General features: G+C 40.2%; 1 protein-coding gene across 2 annotated transcripts in view; it reads right to left on the bottom strand.

Moving 5' to 3' along the window:
* The window catches only part of C4H4orf50 (chromosome 4 C4orf50 homolog), a 113,069-nt gene that overhangs the window by 10,438 nt on the left and 76,023 nt on the right, over positions 1-26,608 (bottom strand). For both annotated transcript variants that reach the window (XM_089777800.1, XM_075930756.2), the window contains 3 exons: positions 25,905-25,958; positions 21,897-22,082; positions 11,283-11,384 (listed from right to left, as the gene is read on the bottom strand). In XM_089777800.1, coding sequence (XP_089633926.1) covers positions 11,313-11,384; positions 21,897-22,082; positions 25,905-25,958 — 312 coding nt within the window. In that variant the 3' untranslated portion in view covers positions 11,283-11,312. The remainder of the gene's footprint in view (positions 1-11,282; positions 11,385-21,896; positions 22,083-25,904; positions 25,959-26,608) is intronic.

Raw genomic sequence — 26,608 nt, 5'->3', positions numbered from 1 at the left:
TGAGAATAGGACACCCTATCACAGTGACCTTTCAGACTAACTTTTAAGTTTGAAACCTGCACCAAAGGCCAAGGTATTAAGAGGGGATGTGTTATCGGGCAAGCTTCCAGCTTTGACTTTTTCCTTTTTGGACAGATCATCTGTGGAAGGAAGGAAGCTAGAGATATATGCTGCAGAATAGTATTCCAAAGGGCTGCATTTACACTCACAATTTTTAAATAAATCTCCCTATATTGTATTATCAAGCATGGAAGTGATAGCTGAGATTAGCCAGCAGTGGTTTTAGCATTGTATAATTTAACCCTTCTCACAGCCAGTCTATACAACAGGGTGGTTAATGAGATGGTGACTGATCTATGCTAGCATTTCTGTGCTAGTGCACAGGTGGAAAATTTCCCTAAAATTGCCAGTGTAGTTAAGGACCTAGTGCCCAGTGTCTGTGTGCAATTTAACTCCCCAAAGATGAGCACGTCAGCATGTCTGTTACAAGGTGCCTCTTCCCCATCCAGCCCACCAAATCAAGAAATGAGAATTGCAGTAAAATCAACTGCCTGCACCTTTGTCCACTTTGCAAGAAGGCTGTAGAGTGTGTATGATGCAATCCAGGCCAGACAGACGGAGCCAATGCACAGCTCAGCACAACTCAGGAACAAACTCTATGAGTTGCAGGACTAAAAGAAAAGAGTATGTGCACAACAGCAGTAGAAAAGCTGTCTGTTCCCAACCCCCTCATTTGAAGCATTATTGATTCCTGGAATTGTGCATTGCAAATATACTCATGTGACTTAAGGTGAAGACCAAATACTTCTTTCCATTGTAGGTAACTATAAAGTTAAGACTTACTTAGAATCCTAAATGATGGCAAACTACAGAGGTATGCTTTTTTCTGTCTGTGTCAGGACAGCCCCTCCCTTTGAGAAAATGATCAAAATGGCTTTTGTTGACCTTTCCTACTATGTGAACAAGCAGTAAACAAGAAAAAAACCAGCCTGTGATTCTAACCATTTCACTTCCTCAGTCCCAACAAAAAAAACTTCCAATCTGAAATGCATTGAAATATTGCCTCATCATGTTCTCAGACACTTCGTAGATTTAGGGCTGTATTTATCAGTATGCTTCCAGTGCTTTGTGCTGCTCTGTGGAAAAGTAGCATGCATAAACCCATCTGAACTGGTCAGTTAAGCCATGTTTCAGCTGCTTTATGTCACGTGCAAACAGATCACAACATACCAGTGAATCTGACTCTGTGTTACACACTGATGAAAATAACACTGCTGTGACACTTTTCTAAAGCCACTGAACACTCAGAAAGCAGTTCACATTATGGAAAATGGCAGATTTCAAGTATTATTAATTTCCAGCTGAGAGTGTTGCTCAGCTCTAGCTCTGCCCTTTCTAAGGACCAAATATTCCTCTCACTTTCATACTATTGAGGCTCAACTGGTTACCACGGCATCACTCCTGATTAGAGACTTGCGTACCTATTATCATTTAGTAACAGATGCATTGAAAACTGCTATTTTATTCAATACAGCTAACAAAGCTATATTCAGACACTTTTCCATTTACATTGCAGAAAAGCAAGCTTCTCTGTGGCATTATATTAACAGAAAAGGATCCATGGTGAATTATTTCTTACATGTTCCAGAGTATTTTCAGATATTTTCTCATAAAAATATCTTTGTTTAGAATAAATATGACCCACCATTGAAAAGGATCCTGACAAAAACTGACAAAAATGTACAACTGAAAGAAAAGGAACGAGAACAAATCTGTATTTAGGAATAAAACACATGGGAACACTCATCAGCACTGTAAGAAAATGTTATTAGTGGCTTATTGATATTTAGAAAAACCTTTTGATTTCTGTGTTTGAAAAACTGAAAGAATATTCAATGTACTCTTTTCATTAGTGGCCTACTGTTCTTAAACTTCATTTCTAATTGATGGATTCATGTGACAGCACAAGATGTGCTGACTCTCATTAAACTGTGATAGAGATGTATTGATTCTCTTACAAAGGACAACAAAGCTTGCTCATATATCACAGAAATGTAAAAGCTTTCCCATTTGTATCCCTGGAAAAGAAAAAAAAAGTGTTGCAGTTGTTGAAACTGCCGTGATTCAGTTATCTTTTTCTTTACTAGTAAGGTGTAAGTTTACTCTATATTTTAATTTAAAAAACTGCACAGGGTGTAAAGTTTCTGGACCTGATTTAACACTGAATTACTCTAATTTAAGTAATGCCAGTTTGTTTCTATGAAAAAAATGTAGCTACGCTGCTGTCAAACTGGAGTTAGGCAGTGGAGAACCAGGTGTTTTTTAGTTGTACTGTGTGTAAAATATGAAGGTTACTTACTTGTAACTGGAGTTCTTTGAGATTCACTCTGCATATTCACACTCTTGTGGAATGCTCCAATCCAGAGCTGCTAGGATGGTGGACCCTTCTAGTTGCAGCACCTATTAGAGGTGCATCACGTGTCCCTTTCAGTCCCTAATTCTGCCACCAGACACTGGGCATGGCTACAAGACGGATATGCTCGCTTGCCAGCTCAGTCCCTTCTAAATACTAATGTGGAATACCAAGTAATGACACGCTTAGGACTACAAAGATTCAGAGCAGGGAGGTGAGGAGTTTGAATATGCAGAGTGCATCCTCAAGAGCTCCAGTTACACGTAAAAAACTTCTATGTGTTCATCAAGTGTCCTCTGCATATTCCCACTCTTGGAAAAGTGTGGTGAATAGTATCTCAATAAGAAAGGCAGGGAGAGCCCTACTTGAACAACGATTGAAGTACCACCCTGCCAAAATAAGTTTTGGACCTCAATTCTAAATGTAATGCATAATGCGTTGTGAAAGTGTTGATTGTTCTCCAGGTAGTAGCCTTAAAGTCTCAACAATAGCAATGTGCTTGAAAAATGCTGTAGATGTGGCCATCCTATTGACGCTATGAGCTCTAAGAAGATCAGGAGGGGAAGTGAAGCTGACCTATAACACTCCTCAGTAAAAAGTCCGAACCATCTAAATAGTGACTGAACTGAAGTGGCCCTACCCCTTGAAGATATCCTGGTTTTTAGAGACCATTCATACATCTGTGATGATTCGCTGCTGAGGCTATCTGCCAAATTTGTTGTAGTCTCCTAAAACATGGAAAGCTTTTAGGTAAATGTGGTGTAGTATTCACAAATCCCATTGCTCTATCACTTCATTTCATAGTCTTCCCTCTTATTCATTCACATACCAAACTGCAGTGATGTTGTCCCTGACAACCTAGATAATAAAATGGCATGTCTACTGAAGGCATGTTTCAGAGCCAAATGGATGGCCCATAGCTCTAATTTATTTATGTTCAACTGGTATTCTTTGAAACTTCAAACCCCTTTACTATTTGAGTGTGGAGATATAACTTCCAGCCTATCATTGGCATATCCATGGTTGCTATAACATTGGATGAGGTGGGCTGAATAACACGCCTTTGAGCACATTCAGCAGATGTAATCACCATATGAAAGTATGAAGAATAGGGCTATCAACATGTGGGTGACTACACAATTAACCAATAAGCCTGGGTTTATCCGTTAATCCTGTCAGCTACTTGCAGTACCCTCCCCTTTCCACCCTCCCCTGCCATTGCTGCCTCTGTATCAGAAGCAGCAAGGCAGTGAGGGAGGTAGGAGCTGGTGTCCTGCACCTCTGGGCTGTTGCCTTTGATAGAGAGGCAAAAGCACGGAGGATGAAGGGGCCAGGTGGGAGATGATATATGTGGGGAGCATACAGGTTCTTTTAAGCTGGTTCTCCATGCATGCCGGCTCCGCGGATCTGCCTGCCCCAACTTGCTGTCTCTTACAGAGATAGTGGGGGAGGGGCAGAATGGAGGGAAGAGACAGAGAAGGAGGCAGAGGCAGCAGTCCAAGGGGTGAGCAGGCGAGGCTGCTGCAAAGCAGCCTCTGACGGTGGCAGGCCCAGGCTCACTGTGGGGCCGTTCATGTAGCAGCCTTTGTCTGTGAGGAGCCTGGGCCCACCACAGACAGAGGCTGCTCTGCAGCTGCAGACTCTGTCCGCAGGGTGCTCACACCCCCTGCAGACAGGAACTGTTGCCACCCTGTACCAGAGGTAGCAGCATGGGGCAGCAGGGAGCTTCCCAGGAGTGGGGTCAAGACTGCACTGGCTGCTGGCCCTGGCCCCGGGGTCTATCAAATAGTCATGTAACCGCTAAAATTTCATGTGGTTATATGACTATTCAATTACATGCTATCTAACATCCCTAATGAAGAGTTTCCTATGATTGTGTAATTCTCTTCAGCACACTCTCCAGAGTGGAACTTCAATTTTTCAGAACCCCAGGATTTTCCCTTTGCATAGCAACTCATAATTGAAGCCACGGGTGAGTCATTGTAGTTTCTGAAAGAACCTGGTCATCTGCATCAGCTGTATCAGTAAACACGCAGCATTTGTTATTTTCAAAAATCTCTCTTCTGCAAGAAAAGCCTTTCTTTTGTTCAAATCAAAGATCATCCCATAAAGGGAATCTTTTGAAATAGAATGCCTTTTGCTTCTTTATGGTGAGACCTAAAATTTCAAATAGAGAACATGTTGTCTAAATAGTTCCTTCTAATTCTTCCTTGGACTGGCCCATTAGTAACCAGTCATCTGTGCATGGGGATCTAAAAATCTTTTACTTTCTTGATTGTTCCACTACTGGAGGCAGGCATTTGATACATTCTTTAGGCACTCTAGATACACTAAAGGACAAGATTCTATATTGAAATTGGTACAAATAAAGGACAAAACATAAGTATTTCTTGAAGCAATATTAATGCATCAATCATCTTCATCACTCTTCAATGTCATATCCCTTAGCATATCCATTAGTGCAATCCAACTAAAGCAAGCTGACAGTTTTACTTGTCTCAGCAGCAATATCTCTAATGATAGATCTGTTGACAAAGAGAACACAAACAGGATACAAACTTCTCATTAATTGGGAAAGCTACCTAACAAAGTCCTGAAATACCGCAACATAACACTCTCAACCAAATAAAATGTTATAGTGCTTTTGTGCTCACATGCCTCTTCTATAGCTGTGTGAGACCTGGACACCGTACAAACAGCATATCAAACAGCTGGAGGCCTTCTCTTTGAGGTCTCTGTGTGCCATTATGTCTGTCCACTGGCAGAACAAAATTACCAACCTAGACGTTCTCCAAAAGTCAAATGCCATAAGGACTGAGGCCATGCTGATAAAAGTCCAACTATGCTGGGTTGGAGAGATCATTAGAATGCCTGAACATTGACTCCCCAGAAGAGTTTTCTATGGAGAACTGGCAGGACATCAGAATCAAGGCTGCCCCAGAAATTGCTATAAGGACAATATAAAAAAACAGTCTAGCCTATGGTGCAGTAAAACCCAATGGTCTTAAGAAGGCAGCAGTGGCCAATACTCCAAGCCCTTTAAATTGCTGCCAGAGTGCCACACAATGCACTCCAGGCAGCTCTAAGGGTGGGAGGGAGGGGGCAGCATGGCACACCGCGGGCAGCACTGAAGTCTGGCTGCCTGGCCCTGCCCCTGCTCCTGCCCCTGCCTCTTTCGAGGCCCCACTCCTTCCAGGAGTGTTGAGCCTGCTCCCTCCTCTTTATCTACGGGCCCGGTGTGACTGTTGGCTTCACTTCCCCATTATGTTTATTCCCTCTGGGGAACCTGGCATTGGCCACTATCGGAAGACAGGAAACTTGAGTTAGATGAACCTTTGGTCTGACCCAATACAGCCATTATGTACCTAAACAGCAAGTAGACACAATACCATGTGACTCAGGTGACCAATCACCAACAACAAATATTTGAAGATGCAGTCAAGGCAGATAGCTTGCAAATAACCCAAAGTCTGAAATATATTTACGTGAAGCAATCAAGAAATTTAAAGAACAAAGTAATGAAAAATCAAAGCCTCTTTGCAGATTATTTGAAAGCAAAAAAATGGCTAAATTTAGTTTTAAAATGTTCACTACGTGTTCTCTCATATCTAAGGTTTAATTAAAGAGTATTCCTATAGTCATGGCTCCTTCCCCACTCTGGCACGATAAATGCAGGAGTGGGGGCCGGCAAAAGTACCCCAAAACCTTATCTACCAGGCTTTGGTATAAAACTTCTCCCCAAAATCTTAACGACCTAGGTTTTGGGAATAAAATCTCCAATGCCACCACCCAAATATTAATAAAGAAAATCAGGGGAGAGACTACTTGGGAAATCTCACCCCTAAAGTACAAACCAGGACACAAACATTAACCAATACCAGGTTAATAAAAAGAAAAAAGAAAACTTATTATCATCACCACACTATTCCTGTTGCAAGCATAATAATTAGATGGAAAAGTAACAAAATAATATACTCATGGAAAAACTCCATGGGCCTAGAACTTAGTTACAAAGGAAAGCTAACACATCAGATCCCATTTCCCAAACCATAAACAATAAAACCTAACAGATCTATCTAAACTTTATCCTACTTACAGACTGTGATGGGTATTTTCTTATAGGGAGACATCCTGTCCCCTCCAAAAGCTGGAGAGAAAAAAAAACTACCCAGAGACAAAGGAGGGAAACCCAAAAATTCCTTTGTCCTAGTTTGAGATTTCTACCTACATTCCTATTGGCTAACTCTACCTGAGTTAGGTATAGTTAACCCCTTAGTCCCCAGGCTTCTGGCTAACCCTCATGATCATTACACCTATTTTAACTTAAAATAAGAAACAATTAAGACATCCCAATATGCTTCTATTCAGTGAATCCTACCATGGGCCCTCTTTACTGATTTCATTTTCAAGTAAAGCTATCACTCCGTTTTTATATCACAGATCTTTTATTAGTCTTGAAAACTCTATAGATGCCTTTAAGAGATAGTTTGTATTTGTTGTTGTTGTTGTTGTTCTAAAGGTAAACTAGGGACACCGATCTAGTGTTATTTTTACTTCTTTTATTCAAATAATTATAATGGATTTAAAGCAGTGATGGGCTTCTTCAGCTCAGTGGGCCGCAGCAGCCGGTGTCCTCCTGCAGTCCGCAGGTCCCCTATCTGCCCCTCTTTCCCATGCACCTTTTGTGCACTGGTGGACAGGAGCCCTGCACTTCCTACTCTCAGCACTTCTGAAGCTCCATGACTCATGCTCCATCCCTGCTCCTTCCCCACCCTCCCAGAGCTTGAACAGCCATGCATCAGCTGGGGAGGAGTAGGAAGTCCAGGGCTCCAGTGCCCCACTGTGTGAGGGAGGGAGACAGACAGGAGGTCTGTGGGCTAAAGGCGGTGCCCCAGTCGGCCACATGCGGCCCATGGGTCTCAGATAGCTTTTAAATGAATGGTGGGCAAACATCCATTGTTTAACCTCATACAAAAGATAAAATACCAGCATGACGCCTCTTACTTGTGAGACGTAGTTTTTGTGAAAAGAAAATAAATCTCAGAATAGTAATTTATTCAAGTAAAATAAAAAAAACGAATTCTAATAGGATTACCTTTTAAATCAAAACTGTGACTCTCCTAACACACTCTCTGCTACAAACTGGCTTATCATAAAATATCCCATCCAACTGACCATATTTTATGCAGCACTGAAAAGCAGACCCCTATTTAAATCTGGCAGTCTAACCAACAGGCATACAATGAGTCTACATGTCTTTACAGAACATGGATTTGTAAGCAGCATATCAATTCACTGGACTTTCCCTGCAGCAAGGAGGTGCACCATCCAGAACTGAAGTGAACTGGGGCGGGCCCCAGAAGGGATACATCCTATATGAGGGGAGGCAGTGTTTGTGTCTTGGAAATCCTGCCAAGGAAGAACGGTTGCATACAGATGTCAGAAGACCATAGGAGCCTTGCAAACACCAGCTACTTCACTATATCTCCACTCTGTATAGCCTCCAGTGGCCTTGGGGAGGCCACCTTCCCAGCCAGCACCACTGATTTTTCAGACTGCAGTGAAAAACAAGGGGTGGAGTAATCTTGCCCTCCTGCAACCCACATCCTCAGATAGAATTGGAACTGTTAGGAATACTACATCATTAAGTATCAGAGGGATAGCTGGTTTAGTCTGGATCTGCAAAAGTGAGTCCTGTGGCACCTTATAGACTAACAGATGTATTGGAGCATAAACATAAGGTTTCGTGGGCAAAGACCCATTTCGTCAGATTGACGAAGTGGGTCTTTGCCCACGAAAGTTTATGCTTATGCTCCAATACATCTGTTAATCTATAAGGTGCCACAGGACTCCTTGTCACTACATCATTAAGTAACACAGACCTGGATCTGGCCTCTTGTCATTTAGTACTTTTTATGATCTGAGCACTTCCACAAATATTGCTAAAAATTTGCTTAACTTGTTCAATCTAGCAGCTGTCATCTCATAGGTATTTTTTTTAAATCAGAATTATTAAGAACATCCAGCTGAATATAGAGATCTGTATTTAGGATTCATAGTAGAGAGGGGGAAACATTAGTAAAACTGCACTTTTATAACATGTTTGTATTAGCACTTAGTCACTGATGACGGAAGATGCTCAGAACACTTCCAAACTGATTTTGCTTCCTTAAACACATTTTTAAAATATTGCTGCAATATAACAGCAGTAATAACGAAGGAACCACTTTCCTCTAAAGTGTAGTCATAATCTAAGTAAATGGTCTATAACAGAAGACTTGCTTTGCCGTTGGCACCCAAACACTGCCTTCTAAGTGAAGTCACATTGCATCAGACAGCTTCTGTATTCCATTTTTGTTAAATTGCACACTGAAGAAATGACGTATGTTCACACAAAGAACAGATGATGCAGCAGAAGGAAAAGTTGTAGGTGCTCTGCACCGTGACTCAAAATTTCAGCAGGTTGTCACATATTCTTATCTATTTAAATGCCTTTTTCAACTGAACTTTACAAATTACTATTACAAACCAAAGAGGCTGAATTTTGTTTTAAACCAGAAGACAATTCAGAATCACTATGAACATATTAGCTAGTTAAAAACAAATCCTATTATTGCTTCCCAAAAATTCACATATAATAGCTCAGTTTCATTATAAACAGATTCACCAAATCATTTATCCAGCATAAAATTCAAGTTTACTCTACTCATAAATACATACTGTTCATGAAAAAAAAAATCAATCGAAAAGGTTAGATTCTGGATAACCTTACATTAAGTAGTCATTTACTACTCAGTTATTTCTACTGCAAATAACAAGGACTAAGGTATGACCCAATGTGGGCCAGATGATCAGAATCCAGCCTATGGTTTGTTTTTAATAAAGGTTTTAATAAAGATTTGGACTTGCAAAGTACATGCCTTACCTGTAAATAAAGCTGGCGGCCACATGCAGCTTCATTGAACAGGTCCTAGATTTCTTAGCTGTGATTTTGTCTAATTATGAAACCTCTCCAAACCAGGAGCGAATTTCACCCATAAGCAACAATATTATTATGTACAGAGCTGTTGGGTTACAAAGGGTGTTACTATGGTCTATTCTAATTATTAACAGGAATCAGGCCCCCCCAACAGAGCCTGGGGGAGGCAAAAGGGGACAAATGCCCCAGGGCCTGGCAATTTAAAGGGTCCTTGAGCTCCCAGCCACCACTGCTGCTACTACAGCAGCAGCCAGACTCCTCGGAGGCACACTCCACATGGTACTGGGTGTGTGTGTGCATGGTATAGGTAGTACTGAGGGCCAGCCAGGTTCCAGTGCTGGTCCTTCCCCCAGTGTCCAGTGCTTCTAACAGAGAGCAGGGCTGAAGCACAGGGGCTTTGTCTGCCTGGCACACCTGCTGGGATGTGGGGTGAGGGTGTGCCTACTCTTCTGGGGCCCCTCAATTAGAGAGGGCCCTTAGATACTTGCCTTGTTAGCCTAGTAGCTAACCTGCCACTGCACAGAGAGACCCCTTTGTCCATGAATTCTTAGCTCTCTTCATGTTCTTTGCTGTAGGCACCCATAGGGACAACAAGAATGACTCGGCTGGCTAACCACGTTTTAGAATGAAAAGCTCGATCAGGCGAAAACAAGTCTGTGACCTTCAGTTAAAGAGACGGATACTGCAAAGGCTTCTCTCACAGAACTTTTTATGAAGTGCTTCAGAAAGAGAAGTCTTAGTGGGTAGCAATGTTAGTCTACATCTGCAAATGTTAGTCTATATCCTGTGGCACCTTAGGGACTAACAGATTTATTAGGGCATAAGCTTTACCCACAGATCTGTTAGTCTTTAAGGTGTCACCATACTCCTTGTTCTTCCAGAAAGAGAATTAGAGATCTGTATTCACATGGCTTGTACAGTTTGGTCCAAAGTACTGGAAAGTGACAGTTTCGTTGGCAATAAACTATTGCAAAAAGTTTTACAACCTAAACCAAGGCAAGAACATTTTCTAAAGTCTGTTTTTATAGCTTTTCCCTGACTTCGCATATAGTAAGCAAATTGTTCTCTGCATTTCCTGTGTGTTTTCAATCTGGCTATTTATAAAACAATTAACCTTTAGGAATGGCCTTTATGCTAACGTTAAAAATTGCTTACTCTAGGTTTAGAAAAATATTTTTATCTTTTGAAAAATGCATTAAATACCTTGAAAATATTGTGAACTTAACCAAAAGGAGATAATCGTTATAAATATGGAGAGTGTTGGCTGATGCATAGTATATGAAAGATGGAAGCAATATAGTCCTGAGATTTAGACAATTTATAGTCAGATGGTGAGAGTGCAAAGCTACTCAGGAAAATATGCCAGGTTGAAAAAACACTATTTTCATGCTTTCCTGACACAGGGCATCTTTGCAGTAAACTATCCCCATGGATTCTTTCTACCAGAATAAACAGAACATATTTTATTTTTACAAATAAAATACCTGCCAAAATTAGCTAAGAGCTGGATTCTTTGGCAGCTTCATTTATCCAGTTCTCCTAAGCTAAAATTGACAAACTTGAAGCAATGACTTGCCATGGAGTTACTTTTCTGACCTTACTTTTGCTGTTTTCTTGTTTCTAGGGAAACTCACAAAGAAAATCTCTTTTTAACCTTTATTTTCACATTTAGTGTAACAATTAACCCTTGATTTTAGACAAACTGAAGAGCAAATGTAATTCAGAATTAGAATCATATTGATTTAAGATATACATCTTTATTGACCACAACTGCAGAAACAACTGATTGAAAGAACAAATCATTAAGTGAATTGCAAAACTCTGCATTGATTTCCCTATGCTGCTTTGCACTTTACCAAGCTATTTCATGTAAATAAACCATGTAGATACCTTGAGCACTGTACTTTCACTGCATTTTCTTTAGGTTCTTTGGTCATCCAAAGTTAATTTCTTCAAGAAAGAAAATGGAGCTAAATCTTGCCTTCCATTAACCTTCAAAGAAAAACAACAAATAGTCAAGCAAGTTTAGATTTTTCTCTAAAGTAAAATATATGCATAAGGGTCCCCAAAATGCATACTTCTTTTATATGCAATATAATGTCACAGCAAGTAACAAAAACATTTAATCAGGCTTAATGACATAGTGAGAATATTAAAAGAGAAAAGCAATATAATTAACCACAGAAGAAGCAGAATTTAATTAAGCAGTAATGTTGTTACTGCAGGCACACTTCACTAAGGACTAGCGTATATCTTCAGGCCCAGCCCTGAGTAAGAAGCAATTTATACCCACCCTCGGAATGGCGCCAGGACACACAATGCTCAGAATCCATTTCTTTTTCCACAGGTGGGTAGGCAAGCTATGGCAGCCCTTTAAGAAGGTGCAGTGTTGTTGATCACATCTGGCCAGCTACTCAAACCAGAAAGAAGGAGAACCATGGTTCTGTCCTCTTCCTACTTCTTTCAGTCCAATTTCCCCATCCCCCACTTGCTTGCAATGGGGAGTATTTGGAGAGTGATGTCTGTGCTTCATGGCAGACCAGAGATCTTACTCCTCCTCACGTCCCAACTTAGCTACCTAGTTTAAGGATACAGTCATGTCCTAATTGATTGTCTCACAATACCTTTATGAGGTTATTATGGTGAAACACAGAGTTTAAGTATATTATTATCTGAAACACAGAGTTTAAGTGAAATACCCTAGACCAGATCCAACTGCATCGTATGGCTTGGCTATAAACAAAGGATTGTGTGATGTGTCCTGAATGGAAGCATACAATCAGATCTGGTTCCAATCCCACAGACAGAGACCTACAAGATCTTTATCGTGCATTCTTAAAACTTAAATACCCAAGTGCAAAACAGACTGACCGAGCAAGATGCATACCCAGAAGTCACTTGCTTCAAGACAGATCCAACAAGGAGAATAACAGAACCACCACTGGATATCACCTACAATCCCCAGATAAATCCCCTCTAGCACTTCACTGACAAGCCACAGACTATCCTGGAAAATGATCCCTCAGTCTCAGGGACACTGGGACACAGGCCAGTTCTCACCTACAGATAGCCCCTCAACCTAAAGCAAATACTTACCAGCAGCCATACGCTATACCGCAGAAACACTCAACCAGAAACCTATCCCTGCAACAAATCCCATGGCCAACTGTTCACACATTTACACAAGCGACATCATCACAGGACCCAACCAGATAAATCACACCATCAGGGGCTCAGACAGCAACACATCCACTAATGTGATATATGCCATCAAATGCCAGCAATGTCCCTCTACCATGTATATTGGTCAAACCAGACAGTCTCTGTGCCAAAGGATAAATGGACACAAATCAGACATCAGGAATGGTAACACATATAAACCTGTAGAGGAACATTTCAATCTCCCTGGACGTTCAATAATGGATAGAAAAGTAGCCAACCTTCAACAAAATAATTTTATCACCCAATTCCAGAAGGAGACCGATGAACTAGAGTTCATTTACAAGTTCATTGCAATCAGCCTATTTCTTGAATAAAGATCTTAAGTGGTTAACACACTGGAAAGACAATTTTCCCATCTATGATATTCACAGCTTCACATCAAATGCTGTGAACGAGACACATCTTAGCTTCCTTACCACTGGCCCTACAATTGACAGGTAACTTCTTTTGCTCATCTCAATTAAGTATGACTTGGAAAGAGTATAAGGTGGGTTTGGAGGGGAAGCGCTAGAATTTACGGAGTTAATTGACCCAAAAAAGAGGCTAACAGGCAGACAGCAATGTACCATGGGAAATTGGTGAGAAGCAATCATTAGGCATAAAGGATGGACTCCCTATTCTTGCTCATAGGGCTAGAGCATATAACTCTAATGTGGGTAAAATGGACACCTAAGTGACATACCTAGATACTTGAAACTGTTTGTGGTTAATCCATTGGGTGTTTGGGGGTGAACGTCCAAGTTAATCACTGGCAACCCTGATGGTAGGAATCCAGTGAGGTACCTGGGCACTAGCAGGGGCAATTTAACTCATTCCAGTCCCTAATATAAGACTGGGAGAGATCAAAGCCAGGACCATCAGTGAGGATTGAGACAACATTCAGCCTAGACTGAAGCACCCATCATCAGTGCCATAATTAAGTGCATGAGGAACAGAAAGCAGGTGTGTGCGATGGCTGGTTCTGTGAAGAGAGAAAATGGATGGTCTCTGTCCCATGAGTAGAGGACCTTTATTGGTATCTGTTAAGTATGGAGTACTGCTTGGGACACATTTACTGCTGGGTAACAACAGCAGTGATGTTAAGTGTCAAATATTCATTTAATATTGCTGATAACATTTGTTTGATTTAATTAATAAAATCACCTGCATGGTCTCTCTTACCACTTCACATGCTCTCTCTGCTTCTACAAAGATGTATAAAGAAGCAAAGATCTTTCATATTTCCATTTCCTGATTCTTAGTGCTACCTTATCTTTTCTCCTTTGTGGATTTGAACGGGAATGGTATTAATCATCAAATAATTTCTTTGACCTACATTTTATTCCTCATTTGAGATAAAAAATGATCACACTCTGACATGAAAATCAAGGTCAGATAACTGCATGCAGTCGATCAGGAATGCTTTCATACAGATAGCAATGTTTGAAAAGAAGAACCAAACCCCCCCCCCAACCTGTATAAGTAGCAATATATGTTACACGTGCTTGATCCTGCTTCCTTCTGTTTGGAAGGTACCATCAGCACAAATTATATCACAGGAATGCAATCAGGAAGCTTAACATTAAATTTCAGCACATATCTCCTGAGAACCATCACAGTGTTTCTATAGGGAAAATCAATCTTAGATAGAAAAATAGAAAACAAACAAAAAATAATAATCCATGCAAGTGTTTTTAAAAGTTAACACATAACTCTTTTTAGTGACTGAAGGCCTGAGGTTACAGATAATGCATCATACACTTTTCCATACTCCTCATCAAACTGTATCACATCTGCCTTGGTAAACACTAGTTTCACACAGCAGAAAAGACTATTCAAATCTTCTTTACTCCCAACAGAGTCACATTCCGTAAGCAAGCAATACTGAACTATGAATCAGGACTTGACGGGGAAGAACATAATGAAAAAAGTAAACTTTCCATTTCATGTATGAGAAAATATATATTTTTAAACAATTAAGATTGTCTTCTCCATTTTCTTCAGTCTAAGTGACATACTACAACTACTTAAAGTGATAGAGTTTCTTGAAGATCTAGAATGATGTGACAAATTACAGGCTGGCCTATTTCTTGCTTTCCTATATATGTACCTGTCAAGGCTGTTCCCCACTCTGGAATGATGAATGCAGAATTTCGGGGCCTGCAAAACCTTGCCTCTACAGGCTCTGGTACAAAAACTTCCCCCCACAAAATCCTAATACCCAGATTTTGGGGGACCCACTGCCACCACCCAAGTAATTCCAAGAAAATCGGGGAAGAGATCACTTGGAAAATCCCCTCCCTAAGCTCAAGCTCACCCACCTGCCCCAACCTCCGTTTTGTTTGGAGCTGGGAAAACAGGGAATCCACAAAAAACAATGGACTCTACCCTTGTAACTAGGCGCTGAGTCCTAATGACACAACAATCAACCTATACTGCTTAATTAGAAAAAAAAAACAATCTTTTATTATCAAAACAAAACTACAGTTGCAAGCATAGTAAATTGGCTAGATGGAAAGAGCCACCATTTGATATAGATTCTCAGGGAAAACCCCTGGGCTGTAATGCTTAGTTACAAAAGAGGAAAAAAAAACAATTAGCAAGCTCAGACATGATTTCCAAACATCCAAACAAAGACAATAATAAACCCTGATGGAATATCTAAACTTTTCCCTACTTACACATTGTAAGAAGTCCATTCTTGGAGAGAGAAACATCTCCCATCTCCCTCAATCCCTGGGAGAAACTGCTCTGATCTCAAAGAAGAGAGAGAGAAAACCCCCTCTTTTCCAGTTTGAAATTCCTACCTGCATGGTTATAGGCTGACCTCCCGACACCTTTGCTAGGTACCTGAGTTAACCCCTTAGTTACTGGGTGCTGGTCAGCACTCCTGATTATGAGAGCATCTGTGACCATCAAGCTAACCATGCACTCTCAGACAAGTTTTTGAAATTGTGGTACCAGACAACAGAACAAAAGGTCAGATCACTAGGCCATGTTATCCAAAAAAATTGAAGGAAATTAATGTGAAAATAATTTAAGCACATAGCTGCCATTCAATTATCCAAACAGAATGAACTCTTGCAAAAAAAGTAAACATCATTCTGATATGTATTAACAGAAGCGTTGTAAGCAAGAAACAAGAAGAAATTCTTCCACTCTACTCTGCGCCGATAAGGCCTCATCTGGAGAATTGTGTCCAGCTCTGGGGAAGGTCCAGAAAAGGTCTAGAAAACACGACATATTAGGAAAGACTGAAAGAACTGGATTTGTTAGTCTGGAAAAGAGAAGACTGAGAGGGACATGATAACAGCTTTCAAATGCCTAAAACATTGTTACAAGGAAGAGGGAGAAAAATTGTTCTCCTTAACCTCTGATGATATAAGAAGATACAATGGGCTTAAATTGCAGCAAGGGAGGTTTAGGTTGGACATTATGAAAAACTTCCTAACTGTGACAGTGATTAAACCTTGGAATAAATTGCCTAGGATTGTGGAATCTCCATCATTGGAGATTTTTAAGAGCAAGTTACACAACATCTGTCAGGGATGATCTAGCTGGTGCTTGGTACTGCTATGTGTGTAGGGATCTGGACTTGATGACCTCTTGAGGTTCTTCCAGGTCTAGTATACTATGATTCTATAAGCCAGTTCCTATGAATCCTTATTCTTGGGAGTAGACTTGATGCTAACAGTGTATTTGCAATGTGTATAAGAAATGTTCAGGGTCACATCTTGTATCAACAGAGTTTAATATCTTCTCATATTAAAGCTGATGGGAACATTTCTATCAACTTCAACAGGTGCTAGACTAGTTTCAATGTTCATTCATTTAAAAAGTTCCTCTCCCCATGTGGTATCTGGGATGTTGGCTGGAGCTGGCAGGAAATAAATAGAAATGGGGAATTCAAAATTCCATTTTACACCCACTTCCTGATAAAATTTCATTTCAGTGGAATATTTTTGACCAGCTTTTATTCTACAGTTTTGTATTAAAAAAGAATAAAAACTGGACTGATTAAAAAACCAAAACAGCTATTTCTTAAAACCACTAAAATAAAGAGACCAAAATATGGGGAAAGTATTCCCTTTTCTGTTCAGTGGGATCATGGAATCATTCCTATCAGGGCTTCAGCAAAAGTGTATGCTTTTTTGTAAGCTTATCAGCAGCTGTGAGGCACAATTTACCCCATACAAAAACTAGTTAATGTGGAAAAAGTCCTTTTAGTATGTGAAAGGGAGTAGCAGTGAAGGAAACAACATCCAACAGCCTGGGGCCATGTGCTCTAGCCATTTCCCATTCTCAAGGCAGAGTTAATTTCACAGGCAAACTTTTTAGTAGGATCCTGAGCACAAACAAAACAACCTTTGTATTTGGAGGGAAGGAATGCAATACAAGCTGCATTTCTGATGCAGGGTCCTTTCCCCCCTTCTAAATGTAAAATGCAGCCAAAACTCTCTCAGAGAACTAGTTGACAGTCTCAACAAAGAAGGTAGCAAAAATGATCTGGCCTTTCAGTGGGACACACAAAGAAGAGAGCTGAGATCCTTCAAAGAAATGAAATGGCTTCTTTGTAAAACAGAAGGTGTCAAGTAGGTTCACAAGAGAGAACAATTTTACCTCTGTTTCATTTAGCCAGCTTACACTTGAGAGTTATTTCATAGTAGAGCAGCTTTACTCTGGAATTCTAAATGGAATTACAGTTCAGATGCATCTGTATTACATTATTTTCCTCATCATTTCCCATCAATGTTGCTATTGCTACTGCTCTCCTGAATGGAATAACAACAATTTAAGTTTGTCTAACCTTACTCAAGCAGCTTTTCCTATAGTAGGAAACTACCTGGCCCTCTATTAGTATTGCATTTAACTTTCTATAGTTTGGTATGTCATCAGTATTCAAGTGTAGCCTTTTGTGCAATAATTTAGTGGACTTACCTTTGCCTCACAAAAACCATCCTTTCTTGGTCAAATCTACCCAATCATCTATTTCCTTGAAGTTAAGTTCATAGCTGAGGTGAAATTTAGGATCATCTTCCAAAGATATATAATTGTAGACTGCAACAAACTAAAATAATATGTCATAACACCAGGACTCTTCAATGAATGGCATCTTCGTAATTAGTATCCTGTCCCACATGAAAAACCATCTCAAGTTTTAGCCTTCAGAACACTCTCGCATAAACAGCAAGTCAACGGCCTAATCCAATGATTTACCCACCCTTTACATTAATCAGTGAGTGTGTGCCTTATATATTGACGAGTCCTGGTGTTACATATGTATATATAGATTCTTCTCTTTCTAATGTAGTTTACAGGGTTACTATAGCAACCTGCGTGTGACCTGCATAATCAAGATAGCTGGGAAGAGCTGTTAGCTGAATTAATGTATTTATGGGCATGAATAGAAAACTTTAAAGATTAATGGACCAAGGGATTCTGATATATTATAAATACAGCTCTAAAACAGATTGGGCCAAATCCCACTGAAATCAATGAAGCAAACATCACGGATGAATTAGTACCACTTTGGGAATATCCTATCATTGAGGTTTTGACTTAAAAATATGTACAAGAAAAACTGTGTTTTGCTCGTAAAGAAAGGTGCAGAAGGCAGACGCTTAAGGGATTATACGAAGTTGGACTGAAAAAGGCACAAATAACTGAAATCTGTCATACATCATCAGCAAAGGCACCATTTAGAGATGCGGCTTGCTTTTCATCCCTTCACCAGCCAGGTGTGAGAGGCATACACGGATTGCAAGCACTTTCCCCTCACTCCCTGATAGTCCAGGAACAGGATGAAAAGCAAGCTGCATCCCGGAGCACACGGCTGCTGCCCCCACTACCCACCCAAAATGGCGCCTTTGATTCATCAGTGACTTTGTTTTGCTAGTAGCTAGTTTTGTAAATTAACAGTTTGTGTATAGTGTGTGTTTGTCATTTAAGTCTTCTTATTTCATCCATTACAGCAAATAGGTTAAAGAGAAAGGGTAGCCTCATCAAAGCAACCACCAGCCCAGGATAAATCTGTCTGCCCTAATCTGCAGTCAGTTAGTAGCTGGTCATACTAAAAAGACATTTGTGTAATATGCTAAAATGATTGTATGTGGATTATATGTGGATAATGTTCCACATAGTGGCTGAAAGCTAACAAACAAGCACAAATCACACACACACACACACACACACACACACACACACACACACGCACTTTTGTGAAGTTAGCAGAACAGCAAAACAATTTTCAAAGATCAACATCGATGGAAATGGTGCCAGAGCAAGCTAGTGGATAGCTTAGAACAGTATTGCAGACAGATTATAATACACTAGTCAATCACAAAGCCAATGAGTCATGGTTGAAAACCTGGCAAATAGGGGGCCACAGAAACGGCATGAAGACTGGAAAGAGAAAGAAGAGTAAACTGGCTTGGTCATCACCTGGACATAAAAGACCATTTCCACTAATCATAAGCGGAGGTGGGCTGGCAAAAATATGTGAGCAAAACAAATACAAACATTAACACCATGTAGAACAGGGAACTACATGATGAACTTGAAGAATAAGACATTATTAGCACCCTGGAACGTAGGAACATTATACAAGGTGAAGCACTTGTAATGATGATGTATGAACTGAAAAGATATTAGTGAGAAATCAGTCAGTCTGTGCAAAACAAGGTGGAACAGTAAAGAAGAATTCTACCATGATGAAGATAAGATCGTGACATTGGGAGGTTAAGATGGAAAAATAGGATAGAGTGATATTGGTTCTGAAGCTGAAGGCAAGACAGGCTCTTATGCCATTTAACACAATATCTCCTTGTATGGTGAAGGACAGATTCAGAATCAAATCCAGTCCAGTTACATTAGTACAAGTTCATGTATTGACAGCAGCAGCACCCAAAGAAATTGACAAAATTTATAATAATGCACAGAAAACAAATACAAATAGTTTTAAGATAAGTTACTGGTGATGGGGGATGTTAATGCAAAACTGGGATCAGATTAGAATTCCAGTGCCGATGCAACAGGCATGTATGAAGTAGAGGAATAAAATTGAAGAGGAGAAAGTTACCAAATTTTTGTCTGTGCAACAACCTGGTGATGACAAACATGCTATTTGAAAAAAAAAAGGTATAGCAGAAGTGGACATGGATATCAGCTTATGGGCAAATGAGACATATAATAGAATTTATATTTCTATATTACTTATAGAAATCAAGTATGTTGCTATGCAGATCATTGTAGGCAATGTTGAATAAGATCATAAATTAATGCTGGTATCAATTAACTTGAAACTGAAATCAATAAAGAAGTGCCAAGAAATAAGATGGATGAAGAGGACAAATTGAAAGAACCAGATTTCAGGAAAGAATACAAAGCAGATGTGTAAAAAGTTCACATATCTGGTGAAAGAAGAAATGAAAATTGAAGAGCCTTGGAACAGTGTAAAAAAAAGGATTTTCAGAGCAGCTAAAGAAGTATTGAACTACAAGGCAAAAATGAAAAAAAATAAAATGGATAATGGAGGTAGAGGTGAGTGACACATGTAATAAAATGAATGAGAATAAAAAGAGGAGATAAGCCAAGAGCTAAGTGCAACAGGCTGGCCAGAGAGAGAAAACAGAAAGCAAAGAAAGAGAGAAACAACTGGATAAGTATAAAATGTAGAGAAGCAGAACAACACACGAAGAGAAATGAAACACGAGAACGGAGTACAACATCTAAGCCAGTGTTTCTTAAACTTTAAGACTGAGAAACACCAAACTTCCTGTAGTCAGCACTGGTCAGTTTCAGCAGCGGCTGACTTGGGGACGCCTGGGGCAGAGCAGCTGGGGTGCTGCAGGGTTGGTCCAGTAGCACCCAGAGCGGCGCTACGGGACCAACCGGCAGCGCCCCAGCTGCTCTACCACAGGCGTCCGGAGCAAAGCCGCGGAGCACGGGGGCAGCGGGACAGCCCAGATGCGCCGCGGCTGTCCCGCTGCCGGCGTCCTCCGAGGCTTTGCTCCCCGGTCTCCCTGGTCTGCTGGAGACCAGCAGACCAGGGAGTCGGGGAGCAAAGCCGCGGAGCACGCGGGCAGCGGACAGCCCAGACACGCCGCGGCTGTCCCGCTGCCGGTGTCCTCCAAGGCTTTGCTCCCCGTCTCCCTGGTCTGCTGGTCTCATAAGTCGGATCCGCGTAACTCGGGGACTGCCTGTACAGAATGGAGGAAAATCTGTGCAGAGAAAACTGCTTATTATCTCAAATAGCGCCATGTGAAGGGTTCACAAAAAAACCCCTCCTGAGTCCAGATTATATCACCTAGGAATTAAAGGTAAGACATTCTTGGGGAAGGATGCTTCAGTTTATTTCCCTAGTGAGCTGCGTGAACCTGAGTTTTTCTAATGTTTGGGGTATGTGTTTTGCTTGCCTTTAAATGGAATGCCAATAACCAACACCCACATGCTCGGGAACATTTGGACTAAGAGATTAATCTGAAACCAAACTCTGAAATCTGGGAACATCTCTACTAACACTTTAACCACCAGGCCAACCTTACTCTCCTTTCTACACAAAATATACCATGGTTTTACTTATATTCTTTCACAGGGAAAGAGAAATTTATCGTGTGTCTTTTACTTACAGTGGTTCCTAAAATACTCCAGACTTTTAGTTCCTTATATCTCTAATCCATGAATATTAATAGTCTTAATTTCTCCAGCTGTGCTTTCTCATAGCTGAATGCCTTTGCACAGCTCCTTACTAATAAACCTTCTCTATGGTGTAGTGAATTCAATCAGTTCACAATTACTGATCCAAGATACCCTTACCTCTACAATCCAGATAATCGCTTCATTAGTCAATACCAAAGCCAAACCTGTCTCACTTTTAATCTCATGGGATAATTTTACTCCCCAAAATTGAGAGGGACAAAAAGCTAGCTCTGCAGATACCCACAATCCCAATATTCACCATTAACTCCAGGAGCACTTCCACCCACATAGTTACACTATGAATTTCCTTTTCTAAGACAATGAAACTCTATTATGTGTGTGCAAGGTACATATTCATTAACAATCATAATATGCATTAACAAAAATGGAGCAGAATAATGCTTTTTTGTTTCTGTAGAACTAATTGATGTATAGTGTATCATAGATAACCCACAGATTCATTGGTACTACAGTGCTTCCTCATTAAGACACCAACATGCATTTAGTAAACAGGTGGTTGTCATGAAAGATAGCAAAACATATTCAAGTCAGGAATGACCCAAGGGTAAAACTTTCCATTGATAATACACGTGTAGTTGCTGCTACCTCATGGGAGCTGGCATCAGGCTTTTGGTCTTCAGGAAAATCACTAGTGGCAAACGATGAAGGTTCCTGGTTTGCTAAAGGACAACTAAACTGAACAGTCTTCTTCTCAGAAACCAAACCAGAAGAACCAACAGTCTCAACACTGATTTGAAATGGCACAGAGAGATCCAGATTTTCTAAGATAGTCTGAAATGAGAGGAGATCTCCATTTTAGAAATTGATTCAAGTCATACAGTAGAGGAATATAATTCATATTATCATAACTGATTAATACAGAATTATATGTAATACTAATTAGGTCATTTTTTCACAGGTATAAATGGGCACAGCTTCTTTGACTTCAGTAAAGTTTTGCGTTTTTACATCAGCAAAGAATTTGGCATACTGCGTGCTCGTGTGTGCCTGTGTAAAACAAGGAGTACGTGAATGAGGACAAGGTGAAATGTTATACAAGTTTTACTAGCATAAATTTGGGATGGTCACATTATGTCAAAGCCACTCTTGAGTAATGCAGGTCATCTTAAATCATATCGATAAAGCCTTTGCACCATTCCCACCACCTGCTCACATATTCTGTATATGTCACATTACATAAGAAAAACAATTTACATATGCTATAGAAATATTTTAAAGTATCTTTTCTTTTTTCTCTTCTCCCTCTTTGTGGTGGGGTGTGATGCACCTATAGGTTTCAGTGGAGTATATTTATGACCCCTTGAACCAAGATGTAAAGGACTTGGAAGAAGTCATAAAAAGCCTTAAAATGAACTAAAGCAACTTTTCCATTCCTAAAAATGTCATGGCTTTCAATTCTGAGATCTCAATCCCTTTTAGGGCTAGAAAAAGGGCAGAGTCACATTAGAAAACTGGAAATTTCCCTATCCAAAGTTAGAGAGTTAAATAATATTCTGGACTTGAAATTTGATATTTTTACATCTAAAATATCCATTGCTGGTCCAGGAGGAAATCTTGCTCACACTATGCCTTGGGTAGTGATAATTTGTATGTGAGAGGCAGAATTCCACATGGTGAGGAAGGAGCTGGAGAAAGAAATATTTCTCTAGTAGGCTGCATTTTTATTTTGTTTTATCTTTTAATGGCAGCTGTTTGATTTTGCTCAGTAATCTAGAATGTTGAAATTAGTCCTTTGAGTAGATTGTAGGTGAGGCAGTCAAAGGTGCACAAAAATTAATTTATCACATCTCTCTGAAATTTATCACATCTATCTTTTACATGCATATTAACTACACATATATGGTACATACATAAACAGGAAGACAGAGAAAAATAATCCACATAATCAGTGCTGTCAAAAAATAGCCAATTGATTTATTACACTTGTAGTTCATTACAAAACATGTTTGAGAGACCAAATAACTAATCTTTTCCAATTTATTTTCTACAGACAAAGCAGTAAAGTGCAAATAGGAAAGAATTAATATTATACTAATTCTTCAGACACTTGTTTCCCACAGCCTGTAATTCATCTTATATACATCACTAAGATCCAACCCTCAGTTTGTACTGGGGATGTGAAGATTTAACTGGTTAACTGGTGGGGCTGGGCTGCTCCAGCCTCACGGCAGGCCCTCTGGCAGGGGCTGCTCCAGATCCTGGCTGGAGCACTCTCTGTCTGCGATGGGACAGGACATTCTGCAGGGAAGGGCTGCTCTGACTGGGATGTTCCAGCCCAGTTCAGGGGCGGGAGCGGGGGCGGGGGGGAGAGAGAAGAGGGTGGAGTGTTCCAGCCCAGTGGTGGGTGAGAGGGCCCTCAGTTACCCCCTTTTAATCGGTTAACCATTAAACAATACGTTTAATCAGTTAGCCAATTAATCAGGATTTTACCTCCCTAGTTTGTACCAGTTCCCTAACTTATTCTATAATTTCCTTATCTCTTTTTTGGATTTAAAAATCAGTTGCCTGTGAAGGTATTTGTACTAGGGCATACAACAGATGCATCGTGCCTTTGATAGCTTTATATTTGCTTCTGCCAAAAGCTTGCAAAGTATGTATTTCTCAGAACATCTCAACAAAGTGAACAAGAGTTGTGGGAAAGGCAGAATATCATTCAGTTAACATAACTGCCTACATAATGGGCAAAATATAAAATTAATATGGTATCGCTGCACCTAGAATATATATAGGCTAATGGTCACATAAGAAAAATCATACTATTTAATTCTGAAAAGCAATGTGTTCACCGGAACACACAGGTATACTAAGTACAAAGTATACACATATTTATTTATAAATTTCATACTGAGTCAAGGATAATTAAGATGTCTGGAAAGTGAGAGACATGTATGAAAAAGCATAGCAAAATATTACATTAAACAAATTACAATAAAATCTGTTATCTGCCGTGTTGGGGGAATGGAAGGTGCTGATTAAACAAACATTCTGGTTAATTGAGAGTTACACGTACCAATGGTGTCAAGTATCAAAGGAATATCCGTGTTAGTCTGAATCTGCAAAAGCAACAAGGAGTCCTTTGGCACCTTATAGACTCAGGGTATGTCTACACTACCACCCTAGTTCGAACTAGGGAGGCTAATGTAGGCATCCGAGGTTGCAAATGAAGCCCGGGATTTAAATATCCCGGGCTTCATTTGCATCTTGCCGGGCGCCGCCATTTTTAAATGCCCGTTAGTGCGGATACCGTGCCCGCGGCTACATATGGCACGGAGTAGGTAGTTCAGATTGGGCTCTCTATTCCGAACTACCGGTACACCTCATTCCACTCTATTTATTACTACGAGCAGTGCATGGCGTACACCCAGAATCACGAAAAATGCTCTTAATGCTAAAATTCTACTGAACATAACGTAATCTTTCTTGGATGATTCAGAAGGCATTTCAGGATCTTGCAGTGTCTCAGGGTCATCATCAACGTCAGTCATCAGGGCTTGCCAAGCGGCGGCGAGCCCTGCTCGCCAGCCACGTGGAATCGCACGCTGTGCATGCGCTGACCGCACTGCGTGGTTGCACTGGGCTAAAATCTACTCACCATGGGCGAGTAGATTGTCCTAATTGTCGAGCCCTGTCAATTATTACTGTAGACTTAGAAGGTGTAGGAGATTGGGCTGAATCTGTAATGGCCCATGGCACTAGTTGGGAGCTGCTATTTTTTAATAAATCCCTGATTTTAGCTTGCTTGTCTTCTGCCTATTTTACATAAAAGTAGAGTGTGAAATATGCAACAGTGTAACATACTGGGCAGTATATTTTGCCCTCTTAGTAGACTGAAGATTTGTTTTGGGAGATACCAGAAATGCCGGCTAATTGAGCTTTCTGGTTATTTGAGTGCTGGACAATAGAGCTTTTACTATTTGAGAGTCACGTGATCCATTAATCTCTGCTGCCTTACATGACAGCGCTAGCCTTTGTAGATTTTAAGTAATAACTGGAAATGATACTATGAAATTGCTGCCAATAGTTGACTGAGAATGAAACTTGGCTTTCACACCCAATGATTAATGTTGAAAAGACTAACCAGGAATCATGCTGGTGGAAAGAAGCTGACCTGTTTTCATCTGGCTGGTTATGAAAAGCCAATCAGCATCTGATGGAAGATTTTTAAGAGCTCGTAGGACAACGCACACCAAACCTAGGAAGAATTAATGTGTGCTTGATGATGCACATCATACATGATGTCCTAGGATCTAACCTTGCAGTGTCTTGCAATTCATAAGCAGCTCAGTAGAGTGGATAAAACAATCAGCCATATTCAGGCAAATGATAAGAAGATATGTAAGTAATACCAGGTACAATTGTCTTGTTTCGGGTTCTTGCTCTTGATTCTAACACAACATCCAGAGATTATTTCTATTAATGATATTGCTGCAAAAGGATGACGCTAAGCATCACTGTCTTCTAAATTACACTGTAATCAAGGGAATAACATACCCCCACCACCATCACTGTACGGTCTACCGAATTATGCAGCCCAGTGGTTTCTCCAAATTACATATTAATAACTAAAATCTTTCCACAAAAAACTCTGCTTACCTTCGTGCATGCTGAACTCATGACAGATTTGTGAAATTCCCCATCTGTATATATCTGCAGTGTAATATAAAGTTTAACAAAAGGTTAACAAGAAAATAAATAACTTGTTTGAATTATCTAATTTAGGTTGTGGAGGCAATTTGGAATTTTACCTACTGGAGCTGTGAATTTGTAGGTGCCTATTCAATAGTGATTTAAATTTTACAACATCTCATTTAGGGTGACTGTCCTGGCTCTCTGCCAATGATTTCATTCTTAGCAGGTGTCATGATTATGAGGGTTAGCCAGCAGCCTGGGGATTAAAGGGTTAACTACACCTAGCCAGGTGGAGTGACCAATAGGAATGTAGACCAATAGGAATGTAGGTGGGACTTTTCAAGCAGTAATTGATTTCAATGGGACCATTCAAGGAGTAAGGAATTATTCAGCAGAAAATGGCATTGAGCAAGCACTTCAGGGTTGGAGCATTTTTTTAACTTGGCACAGTGTTCCCACAGGAGTATCACAGTCAAAGGTCTTATACAACAATCTTTTTTCCAAAAGATCTAAAGTCTAGTACATATACAATAATAAAGTGGGAAATATAAACAGCATTCCAAACTACTGCCCTACCGTTATGTAAGGTACAATTTAAGGCAAGGCAGTTTCAATTAAAGCCCACACATATAAAATATATACCTATGTCTACTATAAGCCTGCAAAAT

Source organism: Pelodiscus sinensis, chromosome 4, assembly GCF_052426305.1.
Source record: "Pelodiscus sinensis isolate ZL-2025 chromosome 4, ASM5242630v1, whole genome shotgun sequence".
NCBI lineage: Eukaryota > Metazoa > Chordata > Testudines > Trionychidae > Pelodiscus > Pelodiscus sinensis.
The sequence above is the reverse complement of the archived record's forward strand: the minus strand, read 5'-3'. Positions and strand labels throughout refer to the sequence as shown.